At 44.2% G+C, this 12,062-nt stretch overlaps 1 protein-coding gene and 1 long non-coding RNA gene across 2 annotated transcripts in view; one reads left to right on the top strand and one right to left on the bottom strand.

The window, feature by feature from the left end:
- Wnt16 (wingless-type MMTV integration site family, member 16) overlaps positions 1 to 838 on the bottom strand; it is an 11,949-nt gene extending 11,111 nt beyond the window's left edge. The window contains exons 1-2 of the mRNA XM_005402314.2: positions 427 to 838; positions 27 to 268 (exon numbers count right to left, since the gene is read on the bottom strand). Coding sequence (XP_005402371.1) covers positions 27 to 268; positions 427 to 521 — 337 coding nt within the window. The 5' untranslated portion in view covers positions 522 to 838. The remainder of the gene's footprint in view (positions 1 to 26; positions 269 to 426) is intronic.
- The window catches only part of LOC106146446, a 24,086-nt gene continuing 12,732 nt past the window's right edge, over positions 709 to 12,062 (top strand). Inside the window, exons 1-2 of the long non-coding RNA XR_001230880.1 lie at positions 709 to 749; positions 5,383 to 5,453. This is a non-coding gene — a long non-coding RNA (uncharacterized LOC106146446). The remainder of the gene's footprint in view (positions 750 to 5,382; positions 5,454 to 12,062) is intronic.

The raw sequence follows: 12,062 nt of genomic DNA, 5'->3' as shown, positions 1-12,062 counted from the left end.
TCCCCGCCGGCCCGGGCCCCACTCACCGCTGCTCAGCTCGTAGCCGAAGAGCGAGCCGGGGCGCAGCGCGGCGCCGGGCCCGGCCGCGCAGTTCCAGCGCTCGTGCCGGAACTGGCTGCGGCACTCCTGGATGCCCAGCCGCGCGCCCTCGCGGATGCTGGGCAGCAGGTAGGGCTTCCTCCTGCACAGCTCCTTCTGGCGGCTGTTCAGCGGCGAGTCGGCGCAGCCCAGCTTCTCCGGAGCCCCGAGGGAGGCGACGCCCAGCCACCTGTGACACAGGCCGCCCCGCGTGAGCGCCGGCCGCTCGCCCCCCAGGTGCCCCCGAGAGTCAGGGCCCCCGAGGGGCTCCGCCCCCGCCCGCCCCAGCGCGCCCCGGGCCGGCGCCCCTCGTGCACAGACCCCCGCGCCCGCGGACCGCGTACTCACATCCAGTTGCCGTGCGCCCCGCAGGGGAACAGCGCGAGCAGGGCCGCGCACAGCGCGCACAGGCGGGGCAGGGCCGGGAGCAGCGCTCTGTCCATGGCCTCGCATGGAGTCCCCAGCCCGGCCGGCCCGGCCAGCGCCCCGGCACCAAGCTGTCCCTCGCCCTCTTGCTGATTGTAGAAAACATAAAAGGACCACCAGTGAGAGTGGCTCTCAGCAGCCCCCAGGCCGCCCGAGGTGTGAGGAGGCCGGAGGACTAGCTGGGGCCCCTTCCCGGCGCGAGGTGCAGCTGTGCTGGAGATGCGGAGTGTCCCGAGCTCTCCAAGGTGAGAAACTTCTGTTGACGTCTCTGCGTCTCCATCGCCCCCGGCTTCTCTCCTCTCCTCCCTCCGGCCGCGCCCGGCGCCTGATTGGGCCAGCGGCGGACCCGCTTCTCATCATCTCGAAACCTCAGGCTCCCATTGGCTGAGAGTGGGTTCTACAAGGGGCGCTCTGGGTCCGCGCCTCCACAGCCGGTTCAGACGCGGAGTGGGGTCATGACCTTTCCTCCTGTCAAAGCCTCCTTGGAGCAAGTCCTGGCGGGCTTGACTCCACCCGACGGCTGATGGGAGAACCTCTGTTTTAGCAACCCTGGGAGAACGCAGGATTTCACGGGAGACATCTGGTCTACTCCCACTCAGCCTCGTCTGGGTCAGTCTCTGCAGTGGATGGAAAATCTCTCCCGCCCTTCTTTTCTCTCCATCCCTCAGGAGAATAATCTTTTGAGTCAGAGTTGGTAGCAAACACTTCCAGCCACTTGACCTTCCAATCCCTTGCTGGAGGACTCCGTGTGAGGAGCCTTTACAGAGTGGATAAGATGCTGTCGGATTTAAACTCATCGTCCTTTAGTAAGCATGTGTTTTTAGAGAAGGGGAGATTTCAGTCATTTACAGTACTTAAGTTGTATTCATGATTTTCTTTTTACCCCCGTTGGTCTTACTTCCTGCAGGCTTTGCCACTGTCTGCCCAAGCAAAACTGGGGGCCAATGAAGTAAGCGTCCCTGTGGAGGCTTCAGGATAGATGAGGATTATGTTCCTACTCTTTTTTCCAGGCCTGCATTGGCTCCGAAGATGATCTTGGGTGGAGTTACACTGAAAACCATCCACCAGCAAACAGCTTAGACCCCCGACTGTGTGCCCAGCCCTGTGGGAATTTATACAGACCAACTCCCTCCTGTCAGGGTACACACCCGCCTTAGGCAGAGAAGTCTAAAGCGAAATCACTGGATCTTACTAGTAACGGAGCATCCACAAGCTAGCAGAGTACTGTGTGGGCCAAAGGTGCTCCAGAGTCAGGAAATATTCCAGCAGCTGATGGTTTTGCGGGATTAGTTAGCTGGGGTTTGGTAGGATGCAAGGTTTTGTGGAGAGATCTCAATGCAACCGCAGATGTTTAGCTGTGGTATTAGCACTGCTTCGCGTATGGAGAAGCCAGAAATGTTTCTGAAAAGCACACCTGTCCCCCGAGGATTTTTGAATGCTAGGAAACTCTTGAGGTGGGCGTATCAGATCAGTAGGTACCCCGCGCCAGTTCATTCACGCACAGGATTTTCTAACATTTGCTTTACGTTCCCCATATCTGCCCAGAGCAATAGAAGCTCCCTGAAATTCCCATTCTGTCCATTCACTCCTTTATCCAAATATTTAGTGAGTGTACGCTATGTACCAGGTCCTAAAGCCACATTGTAATTTTTATAAAGTCAAGTTGATGATAGGGTATGGTTACTGATCCAGAAATATTTTTGGCTAATGGCTAGTGGCCTCTCTGAAAATCGGAGCCTTCATCCAAGTTCACTTTACTCTGTGAGCTTCTCCAAGAGGGACCATGGTATAATTGTGAGATCCTGTTCTGAAGCACAATTTATTGAGTGGATTAACATGGTGGGGAACATCCTGAGCAGATACCTAAGTGGCCTAAATGCGGGAACTAGAGAAGTTTCTTCCTTGTAAGGGGAGTTGGAGGGGTGTAATCTTGGGATTAGGGGGAGCATGTGGAGAACAACAGTCCCTTAGGATGTTTTCAGGCCAACGATGGTAAATGTTTTAAAGTGGCTGTTTAATTTCTTTCATTCAAGAATACAAATTGAGCTTCTGTTATGGATTAAAAAAAGAATAGTGTTGAGTTCCATGGTTGCAGAGTTCATAGTCTGCTTGGCAGGATGCACAAGTGAACATGCAAGGACGGCACAGTGATGCACAGGGAGAGTGCAGTATGCTGTGAGCACACAGGAAAATTATTTAATCTGGTCTTGGAAGCAGAGGAAGGGGTCACTTGAAATTTTCCTTCATTATTCTCAGGACACAGCACTGTCCGAAAGCTTTTGAGGGAACCAAGTACACTTAGAGTCTAGAACCACTGAGTCAAACATTTTCAAATCCAAGTCCTGTACCTGTTTTAAGTGGTGTAGGACCTGAGAATCCATTCCTTCTCTACTTCTAAAGCAAAGGAAGCCAATTTTCAGAGTGGCTTCTGCTAAAGAAGTAGGCTTTTCATTCCGTTAAACTTCCGCTTGAGTCATACCATGAACTCCATACACTTAGAGTCTAGTGTAAGTCCAACTCCCTCGTGCTCTCCACCTCTCTCATATCTTTCTCCCTCTCTCTCCGTTCACAAAATTCCAACTCTAGCCCCGGCGACTGATGCCAATGTTATAGATGAGGAAATTAGTTACTTCAGCTGGTAAGCAGGAGAGCTAAGACTCAGCCTTACTTCAGAGGCCCTGCCCCATCCACACACTGCAGTGCAACCTCATCAAAACCACTGCTTTTTCTTTCCTGACCAAATCCCTCATCGCTAGGCCTGTGGGTGGAACTTCTCCTCTGGGTCTCATGGTTCCTTCACTGCTGTCTCCGTTGGAAAAGTTGTCCTGTTTTATGAACATAACAAAACTCCCGAGGGGAAGTCTGAGGAGGCTTTCCTGAAGTGGGTCTCTCTGAGGCAGGCGGCACTCTTCATGGGTGCTTTCTATTTTTCCTCTCTTTGTTCTGTGTGTGTGTGTGTGTGTGTGTGTGTGTGTGTGTGTGTGTGTGTTTTGTGGGCTGGGAGAAGCCAGGCAAAGAGTACTGTGTCCCGTTATGTGGAGTCCTACTCAGCAGCTCATAACTGTCACAACTCGTTTCCACTTAGTGCCTCAGTTTTCTCATCTGTACAGTCAGCAGGCGTGCTCCTCCAGATCTGAATCTCTTGGTGAGGTACTCAAGGCCAGAGGGAGAAGGAGGTGGCTGTGTGGGGGTGGGGTGGGAATTGGGGAAGGGGACACTGCATTTGCTAAAGGATTGCAGAAGAGGGAAACCCTCGCCAATCACAGACTGGGCCTATACTCAGGGGGTCACAGACTTGGATATTTTTTAAAATTTTCATCTTGCATCCTCAGGTCCACATCTGCTTCTGGATTTCAATGAAAATAAATTATGTTAATTGAAGAAATCTTTTTAAATGGTCAAATTATAACATGTTAAAATCTTGTCGAATTATCCTGGAATATGGACATAAGGAGCTCTTTTATAATCTGGTTTACATTAATTACTGTAAAGCAGTCTTCCTCCATGGTTATTAGTAAGCTTTATGCTTCCCATTTAGACTTGAGGGATATAAAAACAAGGGTGAAATCCAAACATAAATCCACAGATTTCAAATTGTTTATCTCTTTAGCCACAAGCAGAGGCTTCATTTCTTATTTTAAATTTTTGGTTGTGTGATTTGTAGGGAGGACAAAATAATAGATTAATACAATATAATTTGATGCTCAGTTGTGCTATTCAAGTTTTCTAAACTTCAGTAGCAGAAAACCAGTGGTCAATAAAATGTTTTAAAGACCATGCCATTAGTCATTCAAGAAATGGGAGGAAATACTGTAGCATCTCACCATCTGAACTCAGCTACCCCAAATTCCACTAATGCTGTCAAGAACAGCACCACGGGATTCAAATTTGCATAGATTTCTGAAGCATCTTTGAATTCTTGATTTCACAAAAGGCACATGTACTTGTTTTCCTAGCAGGGAAGAAGGTGTTTTGGACTAGTTGGGAAGAGGATGTAGCAAGGGAAGAACCACATTTCACACGTATTCATTTCACTCAAGGAGCTCTCTCCAGGGTCTGGGCCTGTGACTGTGGCCATCTCTGACCAGCTTTGGCAACTGAACCAGATAAGTAGCTGGCCAGCAAAAAGTCCCACTTTCCACCCCAGACAGTTGTATATCACCAGTTGAAAAGCCAGGCAAGCCTATTCCTTCTGTTAGTTTTTTCTCAGGCCCTGGGAAACTCCGCAAAAAGTCTGCCCGCACAGATATGCCTTGGACTCTGCGTCTGGCAGCCCATCAGAGGACGAGACTTCTAAGGGCCCTGTTGTAAGAATTTCTGTTGCAGATCACAGAGACTTATGCACTGGAAACTGATACCAGCAGCACCCCAGCTGGTCTTAACTCCCACGGTAGAACAGAAGACCAGAGGTGACTTTTTACATAACTGGGTTCCCCTCCATTCTATTTTAAATGCCACCTGGATGGCGCAAGTGTGGGACAGAGCACAAACTTGTGACCACTGGCTCTCAGAAAGGGTGAAGAATGGCATTCTGCATGCCCTACTGTCCTTTGGCGGCCCCAAAAGCCCAAGGGAATGACAGACTCAGGGTAGCAGAGGAGGCCCCAGCGATAGTCTCAAGAGAAAGAGCAGGACTTGCAAATGTTAGGTGATGTCTTGCTGTTCAAATGTCCACAAGTACAGAATTTTTTTTCTTGTCCTAGAATTTAAGGTTGAAGAAACCTCATAAAACTTCAGTAGAAAGTGGCTTATCTCTTGAAGAACATCTCCCTGTCAAACTACTTTAAAAAAAGTAAAACTTTCAAAAAGTACCCTGAAATCTGGAAAAGAAGTAACTCAACTCAAGTATTATTTATAGGCACTGTGCAATCTTTTCAGAATGAAGAAACAAAAATAACACCAGTGGTCAACAGACAAGAGTGACCACCACTGTCATCCAGAGGACACAGGTAAGAAGAACATAAAACTGAAATACATGACAAGATAGATTCTCTGAATGCCCCTTTAAACAAAATTTTCTGAGTTTTTCAAAGTAAAGTAACTTCATCAATTAGTGAATTATTACCACCTTTAATAAGGTATTAAGAAAACAACTTCAAAAATTTGAAGTTTACGTTTTTAGAGTAATAGTTACAGAGTAATCCCTGGGCCACCTATAAAACAGAAAAACAAATTGCTTTCCTTGGAGGTTTTTACTGAAATAGAGCAACCAAAACATCCAGGGAAAGGTCGTTTTGAATTGACTATATCTCCCTTATTCTACTGGTAGGTCTACGTAATTACAATTAATGTTGTGATGTTTTAACTGTCCCTCAGCCAACACATGCCAGTCACAAATCAGGGAATGCTGATACTGCTTCCTATTCTAGGTTATCATCTGGTAAATTTAAGCGCCGGTTACTGCCTCATGCATGGGGAGTTGTTAAAGTAGGTTTTGGTAAGTCTGGCCAAGCAACAACTAACATTTGGTGTTTAATCATCTCAATCTTTATACTGAAGTAAATCACATTGAAACTTGAACTTAATATTTTCATTTTCCTGATGGAAATATTTTTTTTAAAATTTATTCCTACATTGGTTTTAAGATCCTTGGTTTGACTTCTAAAGTCCTTCATCCATTATTTGTTACTCGATAGCATTCATTTCTGATTATATTCACTCCATTTCTCTATACTCATTTTCTCTAAGCAGCCCAATTTCATTTTTCCTATTCCATGGACAGGGCCCTCATATTTAAATTCCAAGTTTTTGAGGAACACTGCTGCCAGTCCAGAACTTTGTCTTCTCTCCTTTCTACTTGTCCAAACTTACCCACCCAGTCTCTAGATCATACGGAGCACCTCACTAGTTTACCGTGCCGTGTTTAAGTCCTGCTCAGCCCAATTCCTCCATCACCCAAGGTCCTTACTACAAAATTCATTACTGAATATATTTCTGCTTTATAATGGTCTCATATGCCTTGACTTTATTCACCAATTAAATTATAAACATCTTTAAATAAAGTAGTTTGACGTCTTTTGCAACTCCCGTCACCTACCATAGGGCTGAGTACACAAGAGGCACTGGCTGTGCAGCTGTTCTAAAAGGCAAGAGATCTCTCACAGAAGCAGTGGAATCAATGAAGCACTGAACTAGGAGTTGTCAGCACCGACATAATCTACTAACTTGTCATTTTTCAATTGGAAATCCTCATACCGATGACACTACTTTCAAATGCACCATATGATTTATCCAAGGGCAATGCCAGATGGCTACCTCTAAAGTCTCCATAGCTTGGGTTGCTGCTAGTGCTAAAATCAATTAATAAACTGATACTCTTAAATCTTCCTGATAAATCTGTAGCCACCATGCCTCTTGCCCTCCCAGGTAAGTTTGTTGAGCTTTACTAATAACTCAGACACTTGCCAATGATTTTCCCAGAGACAGCTTTTATTTGAGCAGGCAAGTACATAGAGCCTGCAGAGTTATGAGGCCTCAGAAGCATAAACACAAACTACATGGTAGGTGTAAGGTGTGTTCCAGTGCAGCCCTCTCACCTTCTGTTAATGATTATGGGCAGGGAGGCATCAATACAAAGCCAGCGACTGGAGGACTCTCAAGTTCCCAATATGATGAAGTCTTCTGGTGCCAGACCAACTTTTGGGGTTGTCACATGGCTTAGTGAAGCAGCTTCCAAAATGGGCTGAAAAACCACAATTTTGATATACTGGGCTGGATGCCAGAACAGAGCCGGAGTCCAGCCGACTGCATAAAAGATTCCAGTTGCTACTTTAGCACCACTGCATTGTCTGAAATCCCCAGGGCACACTAGTGAAACCAGCACCAGGCAAACACAGTGGAGCCACTTTTTAATGCTGTTTTGGGGAGTGAACTAATATTTGCCTTACAGGTTAACTGAGTTATGGCAGGCTTCGGCTGGAAGTTTTCCTTCAGGAACTGATTTGGCCCTCAGCATATCTTAATCTTACAGTAATTGTTGGCAGTCCAGGGTGGGGTTCAGGGCTGGAATTTTACCCTTCGTACTCCACCCCCTTCTTGCCCCAGGGGTTCTGATGAATAAAGCATATACAGAAAGAACTGAACCAGTTTGGGCAAAGTATCAGCTTTATCAAGTATAAAACTTCCTAGTGTGGGGACTATGCAAAGTGAAGTTTCCTAGCCCTTCTCCTTGGACAGGAGACAGCAAGGCTGCCACGTCAGAGCTGACCCTGTACATCTACCATGTTTCAGGCTGAGACGTTGTAGGTCAGTGAACAATCATAACACTTTCTGATCACAGAGCACCTCTTATACTAACCTTAGCACTCATTCTGAGAGAAGAAACTGGGAGAAACAGGAAGTAGAGGGGAGTCCCTCTGCGTGAGGACCCCTCGGTCTATGAGAGGGAGGGTGACACCATCTTATTTAGGAGGGCTTCCCTGGTGATGAGAACCAATGGAATGGTTACCCTTCTTCCAAGGGGAGGAGCTGGGAAATAAAGTGCAGATTCTACTCTGTACAAGGAAGAAATGAGAGTATGGAAATGGCAAAGCAATACTTTACTTCCTTGGGAAGAGAGAAGTCAGTTGGTCCTGCTACCTACAGTAAAAAGGGAGTGTGGAAGGCCCTTGAAATAGATGTGTGAGCAGATTAAGAACCTTCGCAGAAGCTACAGGTAGAGAGCTATAGTACATATGCTCTTGACTGTACTCAGAGAAAAGTCAAGTTTTACCACGCTAATTGGCAGCAGTGTGGGGAGTGGATAGTATTGGGCCCATCTAGGAGTGCTGAAGTACTACCCACTCTGCATGGGGGAGTCCTGGGAAGACAGTTATGCCCTATTACCCACCCCCTTACTTGGGCAGGTTAACCTAGAGGAACAGAGAGAATCATTTCATCAAAACCCATGGTCTCCTTAAATAATCGCATCTTTTACCTTTTCAGCCTTGGGAAACGCATTATTAGGTTTGTTATCCTATTTGCAGTTTCCTTTCATAACACTGATATTAACTCGTGATTCCCTCATGCCTTGGCATCTCAGGTAAGCGGCCTAGCAGTGCTCTGGGCAGCCTGATCCATATTCAGTTGGGTGAAGTTAAATCACAAAATAATCACATGACTTAAAGTCAGTGGGTTAAGTTTGAGCAATGTGATGTGTGCAGATGATACACGCACTAGAAAATACCGATTCATTCCATACCCACAATCACTTGTTTCTAGACTGATACATATTCAGACTAGACAGAACATGTTAAGCTGCTTGTGACTGCATTTAAAGAAATATGTTACATTTTTTCAAGAAAATTTAAGTCATTTGATAACACTCAAGACGGTTATTTCTGGTAATTGCTTGCTTTAAAGGTATGTCTTGCTTGGAATTCAAAAGTGAACAAATAAAGGAGTCAAGAGTCATAAATATATTTCACAGCTGGAGAAAACAGAAGAAGCACTTAGAGAGATTAAGCTTAGCCTGCACTGTTTATCTTTTGGGCTTAGTTTTATGCAGTGACCTTCAACAAGTCTTTGAATCTTTCTGCAGTTTTTTTCTTATACTTAAACTGAACCAGACCGTAGTCTAATCAAGGGCATGTAACAGAATCAATACAATTTTGAAAAATACCATAAATAAAATGATCCTCCCACTAAAATTTTGGCAATACCCTAGATTAAAAAAATCTATGAAGTTAAAAAATCCTATGTCATTAATGAAAAATCAATTTCTCACTTCCCCATTTACTGTTTACCCTTCCCAGAACTCACAATTTACAGGTAATTCTCTTAGTATTTTTCATCAATTTGTTAAACAGTTAAGCAGTTACTTTGTAATTAAAAAATTTTAGATCTTTTCTGTCACTTTTACTCTCACCTTGGAGATTTGTATTTTTTTACCTGTTCTACTACCAGTAGAGATATTTCAAAGTTGTGGTTAGATCAAAAGAAGACTTTTATATTATGATGCCTCTTAATGTTATTCATCCTAAACTATACATTATATTACAATTGCTTTTTTTTCTTCCTTTACTTTTCTCCCCCTTTTGGTTAGGTTTCTTTTCTTATTTTATTGTGAATTGACAAATGATAATATACATGCTTATGGGTACAAAGTAATTTATTGTATTTATACCTTGTGGGATGATTTATGGAAGTGAATTAAAATATTCACTACCTCAAATTGCCTTGTTCTTTGTGGTGAGAATATTTGAAATTTACTGTCAGGGGTTTTGAAACATACCATATATTATAACCTTCAGTGATCACGCTGTAGAGTCAATCTCAGCAAAACTTACTCTTCTTGTCTACTTGAATCTTACTTCCCTTTCATCAGTATCTCTTATTAAACCCATTTACATGCCCTGCTATTCACTCTTTGCTTCCAGGGTTCCCATTTGCTTAATTTTCCTTGTTCTTATCACAAGTCCAGCTCCAGATTCCGCATGTTTCCTATAGTTCCTCAGATGAATTGGAGGTGCTATCTACTTCAGCTTTTTGATATAGTGTCTCACTGTTCTCTAACCTGTTCTAATCAAGGGTGGCTGCTTCCAAAATATTCAGGGACCTCTACAACTTCATGTCAGAGATCATGTTTTCCTTGTAGAAAACTCATTTTATGAATCTTGTGTGTTTCTCATTTTTGGCTTACTCTCTTATTCTAGTGGAGCACATACTCCTTTAGCTTTCTGAGGAAGTACATGTAAGAAAAATTTTATGACAATTTTGTGTGCCTTAAAATAGCTTCAACCAGGGTCCATGAGAGTGAACATGGGTTGGGCATGCTGGTCTATATCTATAATCCCTGCTACTTGGGAGGCTGAGGCAGGAGGATCACGCGTTAGACCTCAGCCTGTAGCTCAGTGCCAAGACTCTGGCTTCAATACCCAGTACACCCTCCAATCTTTACTCTTCTCTGACATTTTGGCTAGGTATTGAATTATAGATTAGCAACAGTCTATTTTAGAATGTGTTATGGTTGATACATTGTGTCAACTTGGGGAGTCTAGAGGTTTGGCTAAGTGACTCAGCAGTTCTACATTTTGGGGTAAAAAGGACATGCCCTTACTCTTCTGGGATGTTGTTGTTTGTGTCAATTTGAGAAGTTTAGAAGGTTAACTGTGTGACTCAGCAGGGAGCCAGGGTGCATACTTTATATTCATCCTGAGCCTGTGCAAGAGGAACGCATGCAGAAGGTGTGGGTGTAGAAGACCACCCCCACTTCCCCAGGGTGGGTAGGCTGCATAAAAAAAAATTTAAAAAGGACCGACTGCTAGTTCTCTGGAGGAGTGCCAGTCTTCACCTTAAGCTTGGTCATCTCCTGGTTTCTGCTGCAGACTGTTCGCTTCCGCCTGGGACTCTTCAGCCTTCAGCCTTCAGCCTTCTGTGTAGGCTCTCAGCCTTCATCATAGATTCTTCAGCATTCCATTGCAGTCCCATCAGCCTCCTGATGCGGACTTGCACGGACACTGCAGTGAGCTCCAGGCCCAGGGTTGGGCTCTTCAACCTCCAGCGTGCAGACACCGGCTGCACGCTCCCTCATCCAACTCTGTAGCTGACATTTTAAGCTAAACTTATGATTTCTTGTACATTTGTATATCTTGTGTTATATCTGTTTCTCTAGTAAACTCTGACTGATACAGAATGGTAAAGACATTTCTCCACTTTTTTCTAGATTCTAAATTTACTACTGAAATATCTGATTATACTTTAGTTTCAGATTATTTGTATATGAATTTATTTTTTCCTCTGATGTTTTTGGAACTGTCTTTTTGTTATGGTTGGAAATTTCATGTTTGTGTGGCTATATTTGGGTGTGTTTTCATCAGTTTTTCTAAACACTCATTGTGCCACCTCAGTATGAAAACTCATGTTTCACTTGTCAAAAAAATTGTCAAAATATTCTACTGATTACTTCTTTCTATTTTCTTTCTCCTTTTTGGATTTTCTACTTTGTGATTGCTGGATCAACTTCTCGATTCTTTATGTTTTACAACTGTCATGACCTATTTTCCATGTTTTACATGCTTTTTCTCTAAATTCTATGTGATTTTGAAAAACCGTACCTTTACTGGTGTCTGCCCAGTTTTGCATTTCTGTTAACGTGCATGTGTATGCGTGAATATGTATATGTGCGTGCGTGGGCGTTCAGTATGTATGACTTTCAGGAACTCCTTTTTATATTCTCTCAATATTCCTTTGCAAAACAAAATATCTCGTACTAATCTGAAGGAACGTCAGGAGTGTGAACCTGGAGAAGATGAAATATTTTTTCCCTAGAGCCACCAGAGGGAGCATGGTGGTGCCATCATTTGATTCTAGCGCCATACAGTGAGGTGACACATTTCTGTTGTTTTAAGTCACCCTGCTCGTAGTGTTTTGGTACAGCAACCCCAGGAAACTAACGCAGACATGCACGTATCTGGAGCAGGGGGCATCATTCCAGCATACTTAATATAGTATTGATATTTTTTGAAATGATCTACCCCTGTACCAGAGAAAAACCAAAAAAAAAAAAAAAAGAAATGATCTTCCCCTTGCTTCTACCAAGCCCCTCTTCCTCCTCCTCCTCTCCCCTCCCCTTCCACCTT

The sequence above is a fragment of the Chinchilla lanigera genome, unplaced genomic scaffold (genome assembly GCF_000276665.1).
Source record: "Chinchilla lanigera isolate Chin_1 unplaced genomic scaffold, ChiLan1.0 scaffold00078, whole genome shotgun sequence".
NCBI classification, from domain to species: domain Eukaryota; kingdom Metazoa; phylum Chordata; class Mammalia; order Rodentia; family Chinchillidae; genus Chinchilla; species Chinchilla lanigera.
The sequence above is the reverse complement of the archived record's forward strand: the minus strand, read 5'-3'. Positions and strand labels throughout refer to the sequence as shown.